The 26472-nt window shown below is 32.8% G+C and overlaps 1 protein-coding gene across 1 annotated transcript in view; it reads right to left on the bottom strand.

The window, feature by feature from the left end:
• The window catches only part of LOC143258686 (vacuolar protein sorting-associated protein 4-like), a 29196-nt gene extending 13384 nt beyond the window's left edge, over positions 1-15812 (bottom strand). Inside the window, exons 1-6 of the mRNA XM_076518104.1 lie at positions 15630-15812; positions 13017-13128; positions 11719-11860; positions 8314-8387; positions 4355-4512; positions 2297-2415 (exon numbers count right to left, since the gene is read on the bottom strand). Coding sequence (XP_076374219.1) covers positions 2297-2415; positions 4355-4512; positions 8314-8387; positions 11719-11860; positions 13017-13128; positions 15630-15650 — 626 coding nt within the window. The 5' untranslated portion in view covers positions 15651-15812. The remainder of the gene's footprint in view (positions 1-2296; positions 2416-4354; positions 4513-8313; positions 8388-11718; positions 11861-13016; positions 13129-15629) is intronic.
• Positions 15813-26472: the final 10660 nt, after the last annotated feature.

Raw genomic sequence — 26472 nt, 5'->3', positions numbered from 1 at the left:
ATAAATGAAAACATTGAGGAAGAGTTTCCTGCAATACCAACAGTTTAACTAAATGTTGCACTAGGATAAATGAAGACATTGAGGGAGAGTTTCCTACAATACCAACAGTTTAACTAAATGTTGCACCAGGATAAATGAAAACATTGAGGAAGAGTTTCCTGCAATACCAACAGTTTAACTAAATGTTGCAGTCGGATAAATGAAGACATTGAGGGAGAGTTTCCTACAATACCAACAGTTTGACTAAATGTTGCAGTCGGATAAATGAAGACATTGAGGAAGAGTTTCCTACAATACCAACAGTTTGACTAAATGTTGCAGTCGGATAAATGAAGACATTGAGGAAGAGTTTCCTACAATACCAACAGTTTGACTAAATGTTGCACTAGGATAAATGAAGACATTGAGGGAGAGTTTCCTACAATACAAACAGTTTGACTATATGTTGCACTAGAATAAATGAAGACATTGAGGGAGAGTTTCCTACAATACCAACAGTTTGATTAAATGTTGCAGTAGGATAAATGAAGTCACTGAGGGAGAGTTTCCTACAATACCAACAGTTTAATTAAATGTTGCACCAGGATCTTTCAATTTTCTTTTGTTTACAGAAACATGAATTACATATTCAGATCCACCTGTTATACCTTCTGTTTTACAAATCTCCAATAATTCTGACATTTTACTTCATCAAAACCAAAAGAAAGATGTGTTAAGTCATTAAACGACGTACTATAGCACACTGTTTGTAGTCAAAAGTAACGTCTGTTTTGTATTCAGCTTGAAGATTTTTCTCATGGTGTTCGTATCAGAAATCTTAAATACTTCACGGCTCTTACGCTATAGTTAAAACCAAGTAAACTACAATAGTTGTAGGACATTTTGTACTTTGTACATGTTATAGTTCTGAAATTCTTAGATGTATTGCTCAAATAAATAAATCTCTGGTGGACTACTAACATTAGTATATATAAAAAAAAGAGGAAGTTCAAATTTCATTGGCAGCAAACGACGACATAACAAGATAAAACGTGAGTACCATATTTGCTGTTTTTTATTCATATTTTATATTTGTTGTAATAACAGTAAATAAAACAAAAATTAAAAACATGTTAGATAAGATAACAACAAATTTTTTCCTTGAAGTTTACTTACGAGTAATTCATACGTCAAGTCACTCAACAGAATAACTTGAATTACTTGTTCACCAAGTAGCTTATATCCTTTGTAGTGGAATTATTAGTTAGACAAGTCCAAAAGACAATAAGATATTGAGTTATAAACATATGTGAGTACCATATTTGCTGTTTTTTATTCATATTTTATATTTGTTGTAATAACAGTAAATAAAACAAAAATTAAAAACATGTTAGATAAGATAACAAAAAATTTTTTCCTTGAAGTTTACTTACGAGTAATTCATACGTCAAGTCACTCAACAGAATAACTTGAATTACTTGTTCACCAAGTAGCTTATATCCTTTGTAGTGGAATTATTAGTTAGACAAGTCCAAAAGACAATAAGATATTGAGTTATAAACATATGTTAACTGCTAGAAGTTTCAGGATAAACAGGAGAAAGAAACAAAATATCCCGTAGATTTCGTATTTTTAACGGTGGTTTCAAGGTCAGTCAAATTGACCTGGTCTCTGTAGAGTTAAGGTAGAGAAAATTACACATCAAAAAAAGTTTTATAGCAAAAAACAACAACAATAAAAACATTTAATATTTATTTACAAAGTCTTAGAGGTTACATTAATGAAATTTTCAGATGAAGAAAAGTATGTTTAATATCAAAATGACAGTCACTTTGTTTCTGAAGCAGTCAACATTTTATCTCCATATATTCACATTACAAATCCTTAGATACATTAAATTCAAATATATGATTTTTTCATGTGCAAAAGGACTTGTAATGTCTACTAAAAGTCTATCAAATTTCAAAAAGGTACACTTACTATACTGAAAGTTATAATATGGAAACTGGCGGTTAAACTAGGGTTAAAGGTGGTGTACTCTGCCCTATGGAGACTCAACAGAATAAGTCATTGGACCAATTTCACTAAAAATACTTTGTTCATTTCTAAATGACAACCCTCTCTGTATATATAACAGAAGTGATGACATAATTAAAAATAACAGAAGATACTGCTACTCACTTCTAAACAACCATCTTCTCTGTATGCATTACAACAAATTGATGACAAATATAACAGAAGATACTGCTACTCACTTCTAAACAACCATCTTCTCTGCATGCATTACAACAAATTGATGACATAATTAAATACTCACTTCTCACTTTCTCCTAACCATTTGGAGACCAGATGCGAAGAAGATACTGAGAAAAATGTGGAATTATTGGCTTCAGTAGCGACTGCTTTTGCCAAAAAAGATTTTCCTGTGCCTGGAGGCTGAAATGTAAACAAAGGCCAGAATAAAGAAGAGTAAACAAATTATTCTGACTTTCTGTAAAAACTGAACCGAACAGTTTGATGCACTCTAGACTGGAGACCACAGAAGCAAATAAACACAATGTATATTATAGCTTACCAGAAAAAACAATCCAGTTTTTCAACAATATACACTACCTCTCATTCACTTTTTAAAAACAAGTTTTTACACTATAAAAATGATCTCTGTTTTTGTGGCAATCTGTCCAGGTAACAAGAACCGAGTCAGAATGAAGGGTTTAAATAACGTTCTGACAATCGACTTGTGTTTTGATGGATTTGTACCAGAAGTGTTTCTAGCATTTGAAATATTTTTTATACACCTATGCTGCTGTTTTAATAAGAACTTGGATAATTTGGTAGGTTGGGCAAAAAAAGGGTTGATGGCTTTTAATCACAATAAAGTAATGCACAGAGCATATCACAACTTCAGGGATAATTTTAATGGGAATAGCCTTAACAGTGTTGTGGAAAACAAAGATCTTGGTGTAGTGGTTGACCACTCTCTTAAGCCATCAAATCAAAATGTTGTTGCTAGTGGCAGAACAAATAGGATTTTAGTTTGTATCTAAAGAAATATTGTGTACAAGACTAAACAGACTATGCCATTGTATTGGTTCTTGATTACACCATTGTATTGGTTCTTGATTGCACCATTGTATTGGTTCTTGATTGCACCATTGTATTGGTTCTTGATTGCACCATTGTATTGGTTCTTGATTGCACCAGATTTGGAATACTGCGGTCAGTTCTGGGCTCCTTACTTAAGAAAGGGCAATGAATTATTGTAAAGACTTCACAGAAGAGACATTACAATGATACCTGGTACATAAAAGTTGTTACACAAGGATAGGGGGAGCTGACTGCAACACTTTTTTCCATATTTAATTATGAGAAGGCTAAGAAATACAAATACAAGTTAAGGTTGGGTGAGAGAAATGTTCTGTTAAGACAGATTTATTTTTCTAATTGGTGATTGGCCTTTGAAACAGGTTGCTTCCAAATATTGTACATACAATAAATTTAAGGGAAGGCTTAATAAATACTTGAATGACAAGTGCTGGTTTAAGTGTTTAGTATAGCAGATGGGAAGGCCTAGATGGATCAATATAGGTGGATCCTCTGTTGTCTTTAAATTGTATGTATATTTCAGTGTAGCTTTCAGTACTTTCACTACAATTATTGTCCATGTCTCATGTCATTCTTCATTCCTTTTGTTGTGTTATTGTATTCATTATTTATTTTATAATTTCTTTAGTGTTTTATATTATTTGTTTATTGACCACTGAAAAATAATTTTCAAATTAATTTTACACAACCTGCAGCATTATGTAATTCAGGAAGAAAGCACAAGAAACAGCAACAACAAAACACAGATAACTGAATGACTATTTTAGTAAGGTTCATCACACTGGATATTATGAATAACTCTTTAATACGTACTACTTAAAAGTACATTTATCAACTTTTTCATTTTTCTAACAAACACAAATATGTAAGTAACATGTTTATGTTTTTTGTTACCGTGTTTTCATGTTATCTGTGTCCATTCACTATTACCTTGGATAACCAAGAGTCAACTGTATAAACACAAGTTTTTAACTCGGTGCCCTGAGATATATAATTTTTTAAATGTATGTCATTCTTTTGATACAAAAAAATAAAAGAAAAACATACATACACTAATAAAGGAAGTACTTGAAATTAAAATTTTCATTTCCAGTGAAACACTAAAAATAATACAGCATAAAAAAACAAACATATAAAGAAGCCACAGTTACAATTTATTAATCAGTTGAAACATACTTACTAATACCTTTCCTGTAAAATATTCTAAATTCAGTAGATAATTTACCTTGTCCTAACAGAATACAAATGACAATAAAGATAAAAAGCTTACTCCAAAAAGCAGAATGCCTTTCCAAGGTTTCCGCTTTCCTGTAAAAAGATGAGGAAATTTGATTGGAAGTATTACAGCTTCTTTCAACGCTTCTTTAGCGCCCTCTAATCCAGCCACGTCAGACCACTTTACGTTAGGTTTCTCCATCACTATAGCCCCTGAAAAAACACATCAGTAGTGACTTTCTGATCCAATCAAATACACATAGGTAATGAATTTGATTGATCTATTTTTGTAACCACAAGTGCAACACTTGGCAGATTTCTTACATTTTATAATGGCATTTTAACACTGCTGTCAGCAACACTAAGTAATGTTTTTTGTTAATCAGTGATGTCCAGAAAACCCACTTGTAGAGAAAAATATATATGTAAAAACTGCTCGTTTAGGTTGAGAATTTTCGTTTTCTTTTTACATTGAGGAGCAGACGACGTTTCGACCTACTTCGGTCATTGTCAGGTTGTTGTTTGCTCCTCTACGTAAAAAAATTTTCTCAACCCAAACGAGTCATTTTTAGATATACATGTTTTTTTTATAATTGAATTTCAATAGTCACACTGCTAACAGTCTTAATACAGAAACACTAGTTACTTTTCTATTTTTTGTTACAACTGAATTTCTGTCTGCTGTCAGGATGAACGAAACATTCTAGGTTAAAGTAGATATCTTATCACACAAGCCATGAGCCCCCTGTATTGAGTTTTGATTTCTTGAGGCTAAATTAGTCTAAAAAATGATTGAATCACCACAGCCAATCACTGAAGAGAAGTATCAAAACAAACAGATATAGGAACATGAAACTTGTTTAAAAATTATTAGAAAATATTAAATCAAACCTTCTGATATATAATTTTTGAAAATCATAACCAAGATAAAAACCATAACTGGTTATAAACCTGTTACTGTAAATACGATGACACTAAGTGGTTTATTTTTCTTTAATCAAAACAAATATACAATTTAGTTTTATAATTATAAAAACACAGAATTTTAAGATAATGTAAGAAGTCAAAATTCAGTAATTAAAAGTATATAACAAAGAGAAACATGTTTAATTGTTTCTTTAAAAAAATGTATCTCAATTAAATATTCTTGATAATTCAAGGCCGTGAATTCATAAAAATGTCAAAGTTATAAAAACAAGACCCTACATGTTGAAGTTACATAATCAGTTAAAAGTTAAAAGTTATAAAAACAAGACCCTACGTGTTGAAGTTACATAATCAGTTGAAAGTTCAGTTATAAAAACAAGACCCTACGTGTTGAAGTTACATAATCAGTTGAAAGTTCAAAGTTATAAAAACAAGACCCTACGTGTTGAAGTTACATAATCAGTTGAAAGTTCAAAGTTATAAAAACAAGACCCTACGTGTTGAAGTTACATAATCAGTTGAAAGTTCAAAGTTATAAAAACAAGACCCTACGTGTTGAAGTTACATAATCAATTGAAAGTTCAAAGTTATAAAAACAAGACCCTACGTGTTGAAGTTACATAATCAGTTGAAAGTTCAAAGTTATAAAAATAAGACCCTACGTGTTGAAGTTACATAATCAGTTGAAAGTTCAAAGTTATAAAAACAAGACCCTACGTGTTGAAGTTACATAATCAGTTGAAAGTTCAAAGTTATAAAAACAAGACCCTACGTGTTGAAGTTACATAATCAGTTGAAAGCAATTGTGAAATTTCACACTTCTTCACCCAGTAGTTTCTTTTTTAAAATACCAAGTCATTAAACAGTGAAATCAATGCATCAGGAACTCAGAGAAAAACGGTTTTCTTATGTCAACTTATCTTATATTTCAGTCATGGAAGAGTATGTGTGTTTTTCGTGAATAATTGACCAATTTAATTAATTGATTTTGTAAATAATATAATAATTTATCATCAAACTATATAACAAATGCATCTTTGGAGTAAAACTGTACATTTGAGTTTTGTTAGAAGTGACATGGACACAAAGAGAAAAGTATTTTTAGCAAGAACAAAACAAATGTTTATATTTCAACATTATTAACAGAACACCTGAACCTTAGTGTTTCAGCTCCTGAGAACACTGGCAACTAAGCTTAAGAACTTGTAAACGACACATCTGTTATTTGGTTGAAGAAACAAATGAAGATTTATTTTTGGGTATTTATTCCCAGATACAAGCTACAAGGTAGAATTTAAAGCAGTTAACTAAAGATGAATTTTCCTTACAACCAACTTTAGCACCATTTAACAGTTACCATGATTAAAAGTTGCATTACCACAAATACTACTGTACTTTTTTTAACTTCAGGGTCTGTCAGATAAAATGACAAACATCCAAAGTATTTTCAGGAAAGTACAGAAAATTATGTGACTAGTTACCTGGAAGAGGACACCAAGAAAGACATACAAGTTCAGAACTATATGACTAATGTTGTTAATCCAATATAGAAAAGTATTTTATGATGTTTTTTTTTAAAATTAGCTTTATCCAAAGTATGGTAATACATTAAGTGTGGGGTTTGTAATTCTCTTATTTTACCACATGTTGGAGAGATCTAAACAGCCACAATAATTCTGTACATTATTTTACTATACTGCTTATGACAGCAGGACTATAGAAGTGTGTGTACACCATGAGAGCAGGACTACAGAAGTACGTGTACACCATGACAGCAGAATTACAGAAGTATGTGTACACCACGACAGCAAAACTACGGAAGTATGTGTACACCACGACAACAGGACTATAGAAGTATGTGTACACCATGAGAGCACGACTACAGAAGCATGTGTACACCATGACAACAGGACTATAGAAGTATGTGTACACCATGTGAGCAGGACTACAGAAGTATGTGTACACCACAACAACAGGACTATAGAAGTATGTGTACACCATGAGAGCAGGACTACAGAAGCATGTGTACACCATGACAACAGGACTATAGAAGTATGTGTACACCATGAGAGCAGGACTACAGAAGTATGTGTACACCATGACTGCAAAACTACAGAAGTATGTGTACACCATGACTACAGGGCTACAGAAGTATGTGTATACCATGACAACAGGACTATAGAAGTATGTGTACACCATGACTGCAGGACTACAGAAGTATGTGTACACCATGAATGCAAAACTACAGAAGTATGTGTACACCATGACTGCAGGACTACAGAAGTATGTGTACACCATGACTGCATGACTGCAGAAGTATGTGTACACCAAGACAACAGGACTATAGAAGTATGTGTACACCATGAGAGCAGGACTACAGAAGCATGTGTACACCATGAGAGCAGGACTACAGAAGCATGTGTACACCATGACTGCAGGACTATAGAAGTATGTGTACACCATGACTGCAGGACTGCAGAAGCATGTGCACACCAAGAGACCAGGACTATAGAAGTATGTGTACACCATGACTGCAGGACTGCAGAAGTATGTGTACACCATGACAGTATGACTATAGAAACGTTACTGTTAATTTTTCAAGCTATTTGACAAATGTTAAAGTTTGAGAACATTAAGTATTTCAATGGAGAAAAATTTGGAAATCATAAACTAGGAGTTAAAAATTCGATTAGTATTATCAACACAAACAAATATGTATGTCTGGATGTATCGCCTGTTTTAACCACTATAGAGTAATGTATTGTCAGTGAGAAGACACTAAAATTATTCCATGCAAGGAGTTCTTAACGTTACGATCTCTACAGCTGTGACATCGATGAAACACGTGCATGTCACGAAGCAACAAAAAAATTATTCATTCACTCTTGTAGGCCACAACACAGCAGGGCACACGATCTTTGAAAATGAGGAATAAAAATATTTGTTACTTTTTATCTTATTTACTTTTGAAACAAAAAACCTTCAGAGAACCTCTAGAAGTACATCAGGTAATAGTTTGTAATTTTTACAGAGAAGAATTCCATCACCAGAGTCAATGGTTATTTCTAAACAAGTGTATTTATTTACCTTCCAACTGATTGAGAAGTTTCTTTTTGTCAGGATCATCATCCTCACTGTCACTATTGTTTTCATCTCCTTTCCTAGAACAAAACCAAAGATAGTTAGTGTCTCATCGTGATTCTGAAGAAGGGAAAACTTACAGTCCTCTTTGTATTTCTCATTTAATCCAGTGTTGCTCATAAAATATTAAATACATGTTTTTATATGATTAAGTAAAGAACTTCTTGATTTCTATACATAGGTTTTACACTGATGAATACAACAATTAAACTACTGTTTAGTGATAGTTATACATAATAAGTATTCAGGGTAAAGTAACAGTAATCAGATATCAACTACTGACATGGTAACTTAAAGAATCACTTAGTTTACTTTTGTTATTGCTAAGGACTAATTATTTATCCTATGTCTGAGCTCACAACCTAATGTGACATTCATAGAAGTCCAGAGAAGGACTTTTTCTGAAGTGATAGTGGTCCAGATTTGATAAAGAGGGTGGACTTTGTGTTTGCATAGGCTATTAACCACGATGATGACTGTCATATACATTGTCTTTAATATGAAGAACTATCTTCACTGTGTTTCTCTAAAGCATGATGCGTGGAGATGCTAAATTCCCAGGCACAGCATGGCCTGGTGGTTAGGCTACTGAACTTGGAATCTTCCAATTACAAATTTCAGTCTGGTCACCAAACATGCATGGCTATAATGGTAAGTGTTTAGAGGTAACAGACAACATTATAATTGCTGCTAAAAGAGTAGCCCAAAACTTGAAAGCAGGTGGTGTTTAGTAGCTGCATTCTCTGTAGTCTGTTACTTTTAAATTAGAAATGGCTAGGGCAGATAGCCTTTTACACACTTTGCACGAAATTCAAAAACAAACAAGCTAAGCTTACTTTTCTATTCATAAACACTATTTACAGTTACCAGTTAATGCTAAGTATGTTTATAACACCATACTCAACATCTGTAAATAAACTGGAACAAATTGATATAAAATAAACATTTTTATTATGATCTTTAGAGTTTACCAAATTCTAATTTAAATCATACATACACATTTGTTAAATGTAGCAATTAATAGCAACCATTTACAAGAAAACTTAACTTTAGGAAGTTCTGTGTTTAATACATTTCATTCAGAACAAATAAAATTATTTACATGGAAACTGAATATTCATGAGTTCTGTGTTTAAAACCTTTCACTCATAAAAAGTCCAGTTTATAAACTCAGATCTATCATCACCTTTCATCCCCTTTCAAACATAGCAACAATTAAAAGCAATTTATGTCTATATACAAGGGTATTTGGTGATAGGTTTAACTATTTTTCATGATCCAGGAACTTTAATTACTTGATAACTCAATCTGACTGCCTGTTTTGCTAAAAGAATTCAACTGAATGTTCTAAACATAGTTAACTATTAAATAAAGGGGTTACTACAAGCTGGAGGTATTTTAAATTTAAAAACACAAAAAACTATCAGTGTTAATTTAGTATCAGAGTGAGTGGATGCAAGTCCTTGTTGTTCCTTTCCAAGCCACAAACAGCTAGTGTTTTTCAACTCCTGTTTCAAGTGGCACAAACAGAAGAAAATAGTGATCCATGACCTCTGGGTGGGATACCAGTTCAAAGGTTACATCAGGGTAGACTACAACAAGTGGAGAGAAGCATATTACTCAAGCATGACATATGCCAATCTCAAACTGCAATTATCCAACTATGAATCCAAAGCACAAAGCCACTCAGCAATGCTGCCTGTAGGAATTAAGGGTAAACCTAGATACCCTAAGTTGGCTAAATCCCATGAGGTAGTGATGGGATTACAGTTATATACATCATTAACAGAAAAGAACTAACTAATGTATCAATAACTAAATCATTATAAGTTTGTCTTAAGACACCAGATAAATTAATTACTGGGTTACTGTTTTAGTTTTGATCTATATAGATAGCTAGTTTGATCAGAAGTTAATTAAACTTACTATTGATTAGAATTATTGATTAGTTACATTCATTACTTGCCTAGAAAATCCCAAACTTTGATTATGCATCAAATATTGTGATTCATGAAACAAAGTTGATGTCACGTTATAACAACATAGTAGTGAAGTAAACAAACGAACGAAAGTAAGTAAAGTTCACTTGATCAACAGAACAGTACAACATCAGTCTCATGTGGAACATGTCATAAAAATCAGTTCTGGACTTAAACATTTTATTAGTAGATCATTGGCCAATCTTTAATAAATAAATACTCAATTTAAACTATTCTATACAATGACACTTGCTATGCCTAATGTACACTCCCTCTTATAATAAATCTGCAGTGTGCATACAATGGATACTGAAACCCAATATTTGGTACAATACGTCTTCAAAATTATCTCTGAACCCCTGTGGACAAAATTATAAATCTCTCTATACATGTTTCTTAAGAGAAGTCATATAAACATCAAAGAAAATATTCATCAACATAAATTACGACCACCCTTCAGTAAACTTCCCAGTTTCAGGTTCCCTGAAGCCTTCAACACATTATTATCAAATTCAAGCACATTCAGACTTTATATACTAACCCACCACCTGCAGTGGAGGTTTAGAAATATTAATTCTTCTGACCTCTGAATTCCAAAGGTCAGCAACAAGAAAAGAATCCACTCCAGCTTGGTCCAAGTCAGTAACTAAACTAATGAGCATTGAAACTATAACCTCCCACAAATCAACTGCAAAAATAACCTTGTCAAAGGCACGGCCAGTCTTGAAACTATGACCTCTCACAAATCAACTGCAAAAATAACCTTGTCAAAGGCACGGCCAGTCTTGAAACTATGACTCGAGATTCAAGTCACTGTTTTTAATCTTGATTTCTCCAGAAATCAAAGAATTGTTTGTTTGATCCTATTGTTTATTTGAGTTTCTAAGGTCAAGTAGACACCTTTCTTTAAACCAGGAATAATTCTAGTAACTTTTTAACAAGTGTTAAATACTAATCTATGAGATAATTAATAATTTTATCACTTAAATAAACATATTCTGGGCATACAATTAATTTTTTTAATCTGGGCAATTAAAAACAGCCCAGAGCGTACAGTAGATCACACTAAAAACACTGACATCACGAACCTGATAATATTATTTTTATTATCACTTTGAACCACTAATAGTTCATATGACAAACATTACTTAAAACCACTGGATTTATTTATTAACTTGTTGCTTGACCAATAATAAATCGCACCTATTTCCACTCTTTTCTTCACTGTCTTCCAAACACCAGCCTAAAAATTATAATATTTTTGATTTGTAAAGTACATGATCTAGAATGAACTAGATTTGTAAAGTGGTAAAAAATCCTATAACCCGAGTGCTTTTGAAAGAAATGTTCACCTCTCTAAAGGTTTTCTTACTTTGATTCATTTTCCCCTGCTTTTACAGGTTTCTTTTTCTCTTTATCTTTCTTCAAATAAGCCTTCAGTTTTTCTGCTCTTTCTAAGTATTGAATACACTTAGCACGAATGCTTTCTTTAGATCTTTCATTCTGTGCTTCATCTGTCAATTACAAGAAATTTCATTTAGTTATCACAGCAGTAAGACTAAACTAGAATATATTTGAATATTTAAACTTTCACACTGAAGTTTACATTAAGTTCACTAGAGTAACTCTTTTGGGCCACTTCACTGGAAACTCACATTGCAAACCTTTTCAAGTTAATGTTTTAGGTACTAAATGTAAATAACATTGACAATTTGAAATTCATATTTATAGTTACAACACATGTACATATCTTGTTATAATGGAGCTTGCAATGTATACATCCAAAACTCAGATCTCAGAAACTACCACACCAATCATCACCTATCATAACTAATATTTTTTATAACTTGGTAGTATTTTTGTAAATGAGTTATATGTAAAACAGTTGAAAATTCCACAAAAATGACATGTTTAAAATTCAAACAATAAAAATTACAAACAATACAGAGTGAGTTTCAAATATAAAATAATCAAAAACAAACTTTAAAAACATTTGTTTTTCTTTACTGAAAATTTCACGAGTATTACAACATAAAGACAAGCCACATTCATTGGTAACTTAGACCACAAATAAATACTTCAACAAAATCTATTCTGTGGTATAATGTTGTGACGATAGCTGGTTATTTTAACTTAAATACCAATAAAATCGTTTTTCTCATAAATGGTGAACATTACTTGATGTCAAATATAAGTATATTTTTGTCAAACTCTCAGAAAATTCCAGAAAAAGCCACAGGTCCAATAGCCTTTCACAACAGCTGTTATAACTGCCCAAATGGGTACGTATTTCTGCTAATATAAATAAGTCTGCAAAGAAGTGTACACTAAGTAAGTCGGTTAAAAATACATCTTGAATTACTTTTTCATTTGAAATGCAATCTTCCAATTACTCTAATATATGGCGTCACAGCTATCAAACTAGGAATTACCCATTAACAAAGATAGAGAAAAAACATTAGTCTATATTCATAAAATGTACAATATATTCTTACCCATAACAAAGCCTCAAAATAATTTTTACCTTTGTTGCAAGGTAAGGAAACAAAAGATTTTTTGTAAGTCACATAGTGACAACCTACAAACAACTAACCTTAACCACTAGACAACAATGGAAAGTGTTCAGTTCTAACACATGTAAATTAAATACTAAAGCACATCGAGACTTACATTTGATAGCATGAAGAAAGTACTCGACCCCATGCTCATATAGACGGAAAGCTTCCTGATAATTCTTTTTCTTGTCTTCTTCTGTGGCCTTTGTCACCAGGTCTATAGCCTTCTTCAATAAGGAGAGAAAAAGTGTGTGTTTATATACCAAACAGAAGTATATTTATGTTACATGCATGCTCATCAAAATATACATACACAAGCACAGGTTTCATACAGGCCCATATATATTTGTATAGCACGTTTTAAAAACTTCAATATCTGTGTAATAAACACGTGTATTAAACAGAATTGTAATATTCAGGTTACAGAAGTTTTATGTCTGGTTCATTCTCCAATAAGTAAATCATATAAATATTCTAACATCCATTGTACATTAATGAAGAACCATTTTTATTTCTAAGATGGTCTATTCTTTTAACTTATAAAAACTGGTTTATAATTTGAAACTATTCTATATGTATATTTATATGTCAAACATGTAAACAGTGTATAGTTTGGAAAAGGCAGGCCTCTACATTAGCTCCTAAAGACACTAATAAATCAATATCAGTGATTTTTACCCTAAATATGTAGGATTGATACTAACAACAAACTTCTTTTCTAAAATTAACTGTAACCTGGTCAAATTTTCTCTCAGTGTTACACGTAACAATTTTTTAACTTTTGTGAAATAGCAGATTTAGAGAGAAACTTGTGGTTCTTGGCTACAAACACCTCAAGTGACAGTTACAGTATTTTATTACCAAATGAAAAAAAAAAAACACCTTTCATTATTAAAACTAAGGGTTAAAGCATTAGAAGGCAACAGGCTTGAAATATGTGTTAAACAAGTACAGTTTGAGAGTAGCCAGTGAAATATTTCTAACAATACTGCAATAGAACCACACAGGCTGTATAGTGCAGGTAGCTAGCTCTAGTAACTACTAAACCCTTGACAACACCAAATAAAATACAGCCGTGGTTGTGCTATCTTTAATGTACTTTAATCTAGCCATAAAACTCAAATATGAATCACAAAAAACCAGCATTGCTACATCAAATTAAATAGTCTTGTTAACAATAACTATACAACCTTCTGTACTTGGAACCTTGCAATACAAATAACAGAAATACAGGTATCACTAGTGTACTGATAATTAACAGTAAACATCTAAAAAAGGTTCAGGGCTCTGGCCCACAGGCATGGAAATTTTCAGCATTTCAGTATGATATTGACAGTAGTTTTTCCATTTTTGATTTTTCAAGTCACCGTTTGGATATTCATGGGACTGTCAAACAGAATTGCATGCCAGTGCCTAACAACACTTTTATTCTGAAACATGAACTAGCAACATTTTTCTAGTTCCTTCTAAATTTTACTAGTAAAATGCAAAAATAACAGTTTGGTTTGTTTAGAATTTTGTGCAAAGCTACTCAAGGGCTATCTGTGCTAGTCGTCCCTAATTTAGCAGTGTAAGACTAGAAGGAAGGCAGCTAGTCATTACCACCAACCGCCAACTCTGGGTTACTCTTTTACCAACGAATAGTGGGATTGACTGTCACATTATAATGCCCCCATGGCTGAAATGGCAAGCATGTTTAGTGTGACAGGAATTTAAACCCATGACCCTTGGATTATGAATCAAGTGCCTTAATCACCTGGCCATGCTGGGGCCCAAAAATAACAAACTTTTAAATTATTAATGTTACAAACTCGACATTCTCTAATTTTATAACTTGTTGTTTTTGTAATTTATAAAAATATCCTTCATTAAAGTGACTGCTTTGGACAGACATACTAGTTTATTAGTTATGAAAAGTTTTAAGGTTAAAATTCATGGTGTTCAAAAAGTAAAAACAGTGCAATAGTTGAAATATAATCATAATTTATTTCTCCATAATTAGTTTAGAACAAATATCAGGGTTAGATTATTCTTTTCTAATAGTTTGTACATTTATTATGACAACATTGTAAGCAAACGATAGAAAGGTCATAAACATGTAAATAGGTGCCAACAGTTTTGACTCAAAGGTTAGCATATTAGTACAATTATTTTTGTAATTGATAGAGATAAGCAAATAGAAAATTCTGGTACAGGTTAATAAAACTGGACTTCAAAATTTACATTTGTAGATTAAAATACTGTTGAAACAGTGAAAGAACTAACACTAACTGAGCCAACGTGCTAATTCAGTGCCTTTCAAATTTTTAACATCAACTGTAGTAACAATTATCATTAATGACAGTAAGATTTATAGTTTTCTGATGTGTTTTGGTATTATATCTTAAATCCTATAATACCCCTACTCGCTTTTAAGTATTAAAATTTAATTAATTAACTTACACGTTGTGTGGGTTCTATTACACAAACTTTAAGTACTTTCGTATTTTGGTCAGAAGTTACTAATTACACTATTTACATTCATAAGCTAAGCCTACTGCAGTACTTTCTGTATTTTAGTTATAGAATGCAAAGAATAAAATATTAAAACAGATTTGACGTAAAGGATAATAGCAGTGTCTTGTAAGTTGTAACTTCACGTAAGTCTACAAAAACTTTACTAACAATATGTATGTTATAGAAATCTACAATATACACCCCAAAAAAATTTACACATATATATTCTTACTTGAAGTGTCCCACCACTCATTTCGACGAAAAAATGAATTAGAATTAGTTCTAAAAAAAACTTTACAAAATGAATTTCAAAACCCACTCCAATACACTTTCCTGTTAATTTAGTGTTCAGATATACAACTCACAAAATAATTTAAAGAGCAAGGGTTATCAACAGAGGGCGATGGTTGAAAGCAATTCAATAAACAATATTCCACTTTTATCATACAAGTTAACATTTAATTTTAAATTTAAGTTAATAATATTTAATTATTAAACTCTATGGTCCTGAAATACGTAAAAGTATATACCAAAAATAAACAGTCAACGATGTAAGAAACAACAACAACTGTATGTACATTATTCGTATTCCAATCAAGTAATATCATTTTTACAATTTGCTCAAAACTGTACTTTGGGTTATGTGCGCCTTTGGGATCAAATCCCGAAATTTAGCGTTTGCAGTTCTCAAGTTTATCACTGAGTTTCATGAAAAATAATTGCCTTTAGAAACAAATCTAATTCAAATTATTTTTTTTTCCTTTTGTCAACAACACAACAAGCTATTTCAAAAGAAATGACAATGTTAAATTTATTTACATAAAAACAAATATCTATTCAAATGCCACAAGTTCTTTTATAGATCCGTTTGGATTGCTAAAAATACTTTGTGCTTGTCCAAAGCACAACACATGTGATTAATTGCAATAAAAAGATATTTTTATCCTCAAAGTTTCGCTTTATTATACAACATAATCAAAAAATATCTGACAAACCGTATTGAAAATGATAATGATAGACGGTAAGAAGTAAATGGTATGAAAGGCAAATAAAGATGTTTAGTATTTTATGTTAGAACGATTTTGGAACCTCAACAAATGGTTATAGGCAATGTTGTCACGTACAGTGTGTGTGTATTTTCTTATAGCAAAGCCACATCGAACTATCTGCTGAGTCCACCAAGAGGAATCGAATCACTGATTTTACTGTTGTAAATCTGTATACTTACCGCTATGCCTGTGGAAGACGTCACGTATAATCTGGTCTTATTCTATCAAACAGTCGTGTAGTTTCTATCGCAAAAGGTTCAGTCTTAAGGCTGCTATGTCAAAAGCAAACCTCTATGCCCTGCATACTTTCCATAATTCATATAATACACTGTCAAGCTAGTGTGCGAGGACGAAAGCTTTAAAATATTAGACAATTATATATATATATTCCTTATATATTTCATTACACACTCAAAAATACTCACCGTATTTTATTAATACTTTCTTCCAGTAACAGTGTTTTAACATGAATTGTAATGAATTTAATATATATTTATTTCAATATCTATGTTTGTTTCAGTTTAATATATGTTTAGAAATGTATGTAACTTATATCGTTAAATGTGTATTACGAAAGTCTCGCCTATTCTTTAAATTTATAGAAGGTTCTCGAGTGTAAGAATAAACAATATCCGACGTGGGTATGTAAAAATACTAGTGTTACTGTTTGTTATTAAGCACAGAGCTACACAAAAAGTTATCTGTAATCTGCCTACCACGGGTACTGAAACCAGGGTTCTAGCAATATAGTTATAAGTCCGTACACATACTGCTTTGTCAACAATGGGTAAAATATTGGTGAGTGCTAGTATTATTGCCAACTGAAATTTCGAGAACCTTTCCTAATTTTTGTAAAAGGTAGTCATCGCAACACGTGGAAAATAAGTTAAATATTGTTAGTTTGCTACAGGTAGTACACCATAAACGTTGGAAGCTATAATTATGATTAATGCTTATTAATCAGAAATTACAGATATTTGACGAGGAATGTTTATAGAATTCGAACATTAGAAACCGTTGAATTTCAGAGAAATAACTTCTGACGTCAGTATTTCTACGAGCACATTAGATATCTTTCTCGGTGAAAAAATCAGTTTGTAAACTGCTGAATGCCAGCCAAGAGTGAAGCTAGTTGGCTTTTCGTTAAGTGAAGTGTACCTGTGTATCTACACAGATTTAATTCGCTCATCGTGAACTGTCGATAAAATATTCAGTTCCAGACCAGATAGAGGACTCGGTACTGTTTGTAAGTTTGTAAAACTTTTGTATATAAATCATTATTTGTAATAACCGTTATTATAAATTGTATTAATGTTTGTATATTAAAATATATTTGTGTTAAGAAAAAACTGTGTGTATGTATCAATCTTGTTGGCAAATATCATAAATTTAATACATACCGACATTCAATTAACTTCTTAACCAAAATTAAAATTTCAGGCTATTTGAAATCGTAATACGAAACGTAATAAATCGGAGAATCGTCCAAGATAACTTATATTATGTAACAACAGGAAAAGGCTGTTTTTCATAATTCATCATGCTTCTTTGCACTCATTGTTAATTATATTAAGGTAATCAGTGATGTCGAGAAAATCCACTTGTAGAGAAATATATATGCAAAAACGGCTCGTTTGGGTTGAGAAAATATTTTACATAGAAGAGCGAACAACGTTTCGACCTTCTTCGGTCATCGCCAGGTTCACAAAGAAAGAGGTAACTGACCGGAAGCTGACCACATGTTTGAAAGGGGTTGTGTAACTGAGTGTAGGAATGTAGAGGGCGGTGTTAGATGTTTGAATATATAATTTTATTTATTTTATTATATTAATATAGGTATAAAGGCGTTCCTTTATATTGGTTTATTTTGGGTTTAAGTTATTGTATAAGTAAGGCTTCTATAGTTTTGCGTTTGTTTATGTTTGTTTCTTTATTTAGTATTTGAGTGTTTTCTATGGTTATGTTGTGTTTATTTGACTTGCAGTGTTCGAAAACGTGTGAAGGTGACTTTTTTATGTTCTTTGAATTTGGTTTCCATTTTTCTACTTGTTTCTCCAATATAGAAGTCGTGGCAGTTATCACATTGTATTTTATAAACAATGTTGGTGTGGTGTTTGTCAGTGTAGTTTTTACACAGTGTAGACCTCAGTTTTGTGCCTGGTTTTTGAATAAATTTGGTATTAACTGTAATGTCATATTTTGTTACTAGGTTTTGCCAAATGTTGGTTATTTGTCTGCTGATGTCAGGAATATATGGTATGCAGCAGTATATGGTTTCGTGACTTTTTGATTCGTGAGATATATTTAATTTTGTTGGTTGATTTTGCTTTCTGTCTGGGTGTGTGCGTATAATGTTTTCAACGGTTTGTGGAGGAAACTTATTGATGTTGATGAAGTATTGTTTTGTTTTGTCTAATTCATCGTTAATTTCATCTGGTCAACATAGTTTTATGGCTGTGTTTATTTGGTTTCTTAGTATGTTGAGTTTTTGTTTTGTTTCATGTCCCAAGGAATGTATAGTCCAGTATGGGTGATTTTTCGGTGGATTTCTGTTTTGAATTGTGTGTCGGTTCTTGTAATTTTGAGATTAAGAAATGATATTTGATTGCTTTCTTCTTGTTCACATGTGAAGTTAATGTTGGAATGTATAGAGTTAATGTGATTGAAAAAATTAAGTATGTGTTCTGTAGATTTGAATCCCGCAACCGTGTCATCTACATATCTGTACTAGTATAGTGGTGGATGTAATGCTGTGTTAATTGCTTGTGTTTCAACTTGTGTCATAAAATTATTGGCTAGAACTGGTGATACTGGGTTGCCCATGCTTAGGCCATTTGTTTGTATATAGTTGTGGTTGTTGAACATGAAGTTTGTCTTTATCGTGGTGAATTCTATGAGGGTTGCTAATTGGTTGCTGGGAATGTCTATAGTTGGGTTAGGGTCTCGGATATAGAGTTCTAAGGCTATCTTGCAGGCTTCAGTGGTTGGAACTTCTGTAAAGAGGGATATAACACCGAAACTGGCCATTAAGGCTTTATGATTAAGTTGATTTAGATTAGACTTGAAATTAAAATTTGATGAATGATGAATGAGCTGGCTGATGTTACATATTTGAAGAATGCCCATGCTATGTATTTACCAAGATTGTAATTAAACGATTCATATGTGGACATTATTGGTCGTAATAAACAATCTGGTTTGGGGATGCCGTATATTTGTGGTGTGCGTGAGTCGGTTCTATGTAAAATATTTTCTCAACCCAATCGAGCCGTTTTTGCATACATATATTAAGGTAAGTGTATTGTAATTTTTCTGAAGAAATATAAAAATCAAATCATTGTAGTATTATAATTATCCGGTCCCGCATGGCCAAGTGTGTTAAGGCGTTCGACTTGTAATCCAAGGGTTGCGGGATCGAATCCCGGTCGTACCAAACATACTCGCCCTTTCAGCCGTGGGGGCGTTATAAAGTTACGAGTAATCCCACTATTCCCAAGAGTTGGCGGTGATGACTAGATACCTTCTCTCTAGTCTTACACTACTAAATTAGGGATGGATAGCGTAGATAGCCCTCGAATAGCTTTGGGCAAAATTCCAAAACAAACAAACTTAAAGCCTTTTGTTTTTTACCAACTTATTCTTATTTAACTCGAGCTATTTCGATAAATTTAAGTGCATCTTGGAATGAAAGCTTGTCATGTAAAGCTAACATAAACTGCACTGAAAACTTATCGGCATAGAATTATTTTCATGTAATTCGATTTTCTGATAAATACTGTAAGTTTACCTTACGAAACACTTATTGTAATTCAGATATTTGTTTGGTATTTTAGTGCTGTCATCTATCGGTTTGACTATACACTAAAACATAGAAACATAAAGGAAGTATTACTGATGTTTAGCAGTGTGGAATAAACTTATTTAATGATACTTACACAAGATTCTAGCATAAAGGGGAGTACCAGTTTTCAGTGAAATATTGTTGTGACACTAGGAGACATTTTTAATATAACAAATATTATGTAGCCAAGAAACGTTTGTTTACGTTGAGAAGTATGTTAGATAAATCATAAGTAAAGCTGTTGGAATATCTCTAGTCGGCCTAAACTTAAACATCTCTCTGTTATCAATGCTTTTTGTGAGACTTACTAATGTTCTGATTTTACGAAAGCATAAAAATCACTGATACTTTAAACCCTACACATAATGATTTGGGTCTCTACGTTCTCCGAATTTTTAAATGGGCTTCTCTGTAGTACATGTACTTATGAATTAACTTGCTTGTAAGTCTAGAAGTTTATGGTTACAGGATTTCGTAATAACCTGTGTAAAAACATGAACAAAAGTATTACAAGTAACCCTAATAACTATTGCTAGTTTTGTACAGTACTGTGTAAAAGTGTTATTACAAAGTCAAAAAATTAGATTTCAGGCTACTTTCAAAGAACAATGGAAGGTAAATCACAGGTGAAACAGTAACATTTTATTTAATACAACAGAAACCCAATTGAAGTTCACCGAACGGTTAATATTTTAAAACTGCAAACAGTCTTTCAAGTATTGTTTCAACATATTTAATCAGTGTCTTTTGGGATTTTACTCCAAATGTATTCCTAATTCACTCCCAGAAAGTTTATTTAGACGTAACTTTTGATTTGTCAAGTTTTTGATCCATCAAATCCTAGGTCTACTCAACTGGATTGCGATCGTGGCTCTATACTCTATAGGGTTCATGGATTTCTTGAATGACTTTAGCAGATTCTTTCTTAGTTAAGTAAATCCTGCATAGGTTGGATAAGTGTTTGTAGTCATTATTTTCTTGGTGTAAGAATCCTTCATCAATAATACGCAAACCACTGAGTATACCATGACGGATTAGTATTCGATGGTACTTTCGATGGTTCACTGTTCCATCTATTTGCAAATATCTCTTATCGCCTTAGCAGAAAAATGCCCCCAAACCATCACACTGTCTTTCCCTGCTTCAATATATGTGCTGTGCGTTGAGGTAAGTATCTTTCACCTTTCTTCTACCAGACGTGCAATCTATGCTTTGAACCAAATATTTCAGACTTGGACTCATCCATCCATAACATCTTTTTTCCAATCACCAGCAATCCAGTTTTTGTAATTTTTAGCCTCTTGATAATATTTGGAGATCAAAGTAAAGGCTTTTTGTTCTTTAACTGCTATACAACCAGCTATTTGATTCTCGTTGAATCTTCTTTATAATGTATATCTGGACATTTTTTGTCACTGGATACACGTAATTTGTCTCGTACTTGACATCAGTGGCAGTCTTGCATACACAAAGATATTTAACATCAGTATTATTGAGTTTATTTGTTCTGCCTCTTCTTTTCCTATGCTCAAATTTACCTGTCTCGGTCTTGCAATCTTTTGAGTCGTGGCATGACAACACAACTCAATATATAATGTTAAACATTGTTTTTATCAAGGTTTATTGGTGGAGCGCTATTAAATGGATTTCTTCTAGCATATACCGGTACCATATGCAAGTTACTTGCCAGCTTCTTTCTATATAATGAAGGTACTGTATCAAGCACCATGGTGGTTATTTAAGACTCTAAACTTGATCAGAATGTTCATTCAAGCAGAGATCCGGCATGGCCAGGTGGTTAGGGTGCTTGACTGAAGGTCGCGGATTCGATTCTCCTCACGACCAAACATACTCGCTCTTTCAACCGTGGAGGCGTTATAATGTGACGGTCAATCTCACTATTCGTTGGTAAAAGAGTAGCTCAAGAGTTGTTTTGTTCGAAATTCAAAAACAAAACACAAACAATGAATTACCAGGTGTTGGTTGATTTTGGATGCTCGCAAAAAGCTATATAAACAGGTATCTGCTCTTATAGTCCAATAATCTAGAGCTGATGGATCAGCAAAAAGGCAGCTAGTCAGCAACATCCACAGCTTACACCTTAGCTACTCTTGCTTTACCAAGCAGTGAGATTCGACCATTGCTGGCATAAGGAACCCACAGCCTCAAAGTGCGGAAGGCAATATTTTTCGGTAACGTAACAAAGACGTTAGAACAGCAGATCCACAGTCCAGTACGTTAAATAATGGATTAGTCTAGGTCCTAGTGATCTTGAAGATAGCTTTATGTTCATTCCAGTAGTTCTTTTTAGTTCTTAGAAGAAATTAAAGACACTGAGGAAGAAAATGAGAATCTGTAATTGAAAACTGACGAGAGCCCACTTTTTGAGGGCACTCCAAAAGTTGAAAACTGATGAAAGCCCGCTTTCTCCAAAAATACACCAACATATAATATGCTTCCACATTTGAGTTTAAAACCATCAAGTTATTAAAATAGACAACAGAGTTTGGTTGTTGAAGATATATGCAGATAATATAACTAAATAACCCTACAACTTTGTATTCGGCTACATATTTCTTCATTTCTTCTTGAAATATTATTAGAAGTTTGGTACTGAATTACAAGTTTCAGAAAAACAGAAAGTACCTAACACTGGAGTGCGGTAACCTTCCTCTTATGGTTGTTACATAGCTTTTTAAGTTAGACCAAAGACTGTTCTATTTTAACACGTAGTCAAGTTGTTGTTCTTAATCTAATAATTAATAGAAAAGGAAAACAAGAAATTCAGACTTTTATGTCTTTACGTGTGACCGAGATGCTTTAATGAGGCTTTCCTAATGATGTATTATTTTCAGATATTTCTCGAGGTACTTGAGTAAACCCATAATTCTTATTCTACCTTTCTGTTAATATGGTTTTACCACTCTTGCGGCATTTTGGAGACTTTCTATTATTATAAATGTCTGGAATTCCTCTTTTTCTTATCTTTAATGAAGCTTGTCTCATGATGTAACGTTTTTCAGGAGCTCTTTATGAAATTTAAGAGTGTAGTTTAATTTTAAGGAAAGTTAGTTTTTGATGTTTGTCCAATAGTCTGAACAACAGAATAATTCGACATTCAAGCAAGTTTGATTAAATGTTTTAGATGTTTGTATAAAACTAAAACAATGGGTGTCTGTGCCAGTAACTTTTAATTTTGAACAGAGAGAGGATAGTTAATTATTAACACCTACCGTCAACTTTAGGGATAGTCGAATTGAATAGTATGATTGGACTGCCTCTCTTAAAACGCACTCATGCCCCAAAGTACGGAATACTCATCATGTACCTTAGGATTAGAAATCCAACTTGCTAGCCGTGATACTAGACCATGCCCTGCTCTTTACAAGAAACATCTCATTTTTGGATGCTCCAACTATTCGTACATATAACTAATCTCAAACTAGTTGGTATTATTGCTTTCAAGTAAAGTATATATCTCCATTAAATATATTCTGTCAGTCTTTATCATTTACGGCCAAGTCGAACTTTATCACACTTCGAATTACAAATCCTGCCGAATCTCCTGTTATTATATTCTAGAACTCAGAATTCTATAATTACACCAGTCACATATTAGTTTAGTTTTTTTTATTTAAATGGAAAGACGTAAAGTTAACAGGAACCCTTGGATGAATTATACCGAAAAGTCTTATGTTTTAAAAGAGCACAAAAATACGTTTTCGAATTATTTTGCAGTGATAAAAATATTCAAATCCTGAAAAAAAAATCCAAGATGGTTTCTCAAAGAACATGAATTATTAATTTGCAATTTATCTGAACTTGCTTAGGATTTTATAAGTTTTATTTATTCTTTAGATTATGTCATCCTTTCTCCGTTATAAAGATCTAACTCTTTAATAAGTATAATAAAATATCAACTACCAAATCTGCGCAAACAATTTCTAAGTTTTTAAATAAAAAACGAGCCATAAAACTGCCTTAAAGAGGGCAGTAGCTGTAAGAATTTGGCGGGATTGCGATTTTTGGAATGTAAAATGGCGCTGATCAGAAGAAGGAAATATTTTTTAGAACCAAGTATTTCTTTCGTTTCCTGAATAGCGTTTATCGACAGAAATACCCTTGTAGACCATTGGGAATGCGTATTTTTACCTCGTTGAGGAGAATAAAAGTATTATTAAATCACCACCAAGATGCCTAATGAACTGTCTTCCTTCATCGTAAGTAACTGCTGCTCGTAAATATGTGATAATTCTTAGCCGGAAGAAGTCGTTGGACGCACTGGCGAGCGCTAAATATCCGTCTGCATCTCACGACTAGTGAATACATTAGTAAGGGGGTTTGTGGAAGTAAATGTATTTCTGTGGATAGGCTATGATAGTCTGTAAGGGGGTTTGTGGAAGTAAATGTATTTCTGTGTTTAGGCTATGATAGTCTGTAAGGGGGTTGTGGAAGTAAATGTATTTCTGTGTTTAGGCTGTAAGGGGTTTTGTGGAAGTAAATGTATTTCTGTCTTTAGGCTATGATAGTCTGTAAGGGGGTTGTGGAAGTAAATGTATTTCTGTCTTTAGGCTATGATAGTCTGTAAGGGGGGTTGTGGAAGTAAATGTATTTCTGTCTTTAGGCTATGATAGTCTGTAAGGGGGGTTGTGGAAGTAAATGTATTTCTGTCTTTAGGCTATGATAGTCTGTAAGGGAGTTGTGGAAGTAAATGTATTTCTGTCTGCAGGGTGTAATAACCTCTAAAGGGGCTTTAGAATGAAGGGCAGAAAATATCCATTTATTCATGAATGAGACACACGCTAACATTTTCATTATGTATACCCATTCAGACAAATTAGCGAAGTAAACTTACAATATACGATATTGAATTTGTTTTTTTGTAATTAAGCACAAGGTTACATAATGGACTATCTAAGCTCTGCTCTCACTACGGGTATCGAAACCCATTGGGATGGAATTAACTTGGATGTTTAAAACAAACAAATGCAGTATTTTTAAAAAGCTTTTGAGAGTTGTTTATTTGCTTTAGAGCAAATCCATATTGGACTATCTGCTGCGTCTGTGGCGTGGAATAGAGCTCTTGATTTGTAAGATCGTAAAGTTACCGCCATCCTACCGGAACGGGAACGTTCTTCCTAAATATTACTCCATATGTTAACATTTTACAAAACCCTGAATTAAAACTCTATCTTACGATTTTGCTGGATCCCAAACAGTTTTATCGGTTTGTTTGTATTACACTGGAAATATTATAATCAAACTTATGAAGCCAAATTTAATCATGCCAGATATGATAACAGTGATAATAAACAAACCGTATCGTGTGTTTTCTTTTAGCAAAGCCACATAGGGCTATCTGCTGAGTCCACGGAGGGGAATCGAACCCCTGATTTTATCGTTGTAAGTCCGTGGACGTACCGCTGTACTAGCGGGGGGCAAACCATAAGGTCCTTAAATAAATGTCCCAGAACACTGAATAAAAACATTAGATGTTTTGGTCGACTCATTGTTTGTTTAAAACATCTTTTATATATTTCATTCTGTTTACATTTTACTTTAGTTTCGATAAACACCAGATGTGAAAGAAAATAATCATATATACAATTCTTATATTTAAATCAACTTATAAACATCGTTGGCGAAACAAACGTCCAGTCTGTACTATTTATATTTCTCTCTCTTTTGTTGGCCAAGCGTGTTAATACGTGCGACTCGTAATCTGAGGGTCGCGGGCTCGCATCCCTGTCACACCAAACATGCTCGCCCTTTCAACCTCGGGGACATTATAACGTTACGGTTAATCCCACTATTCGTTGGTAAAAGAGTAGCCCAAGAGTTGGGGTGGGTGGTGATGACTAGCTGACTTCCCTCTAGTCTTACACTGCTAAATTAGGGTCGGCTAGCGCAGATAGCCCTCGAGTTGTTTTGCACGAAATTCAAAACAAAACAAACTTTTCGCCATGATTAGTTTTGAAACGTTTTAGTTTCTATTTTGTTAACTTTTATTTTATTTTTTTAATTTTTTGTGTGGAACAAAACCTTTGGGTTGAACATGTGTATATCTGGTTATGCAATAAACAAGTACAAAAAAAAAGACACCACATTAAATGTGGAAAGTGTTATACTGCACTTATGGGTCCAGCTTAAAATGTTTAATAGCGCCTTCTATTATCTGGTCTCTC

Source organism: Tachypleus tridentatus, chromosome 1 (assembly GCF_004210375.1).
Source record: "Tachypleus tridentatus isolate NWPU-2018 chromosome 1, ASM421037v1, whole genome shotgun sequence".
NCBI classification, from domain to species: domain Eukaryota; kingdom Metazoa; phylum Arthropoda; class Merostomata; order Xiphosura; family Limulidae; genus Tachypleus; species Tachypleus tridentatus.
The sequence above is the reverse complement of the archived record's forward strand: the minus strand, read 5'-3'. Positions and strand labels throughout refer to the sequence as shown.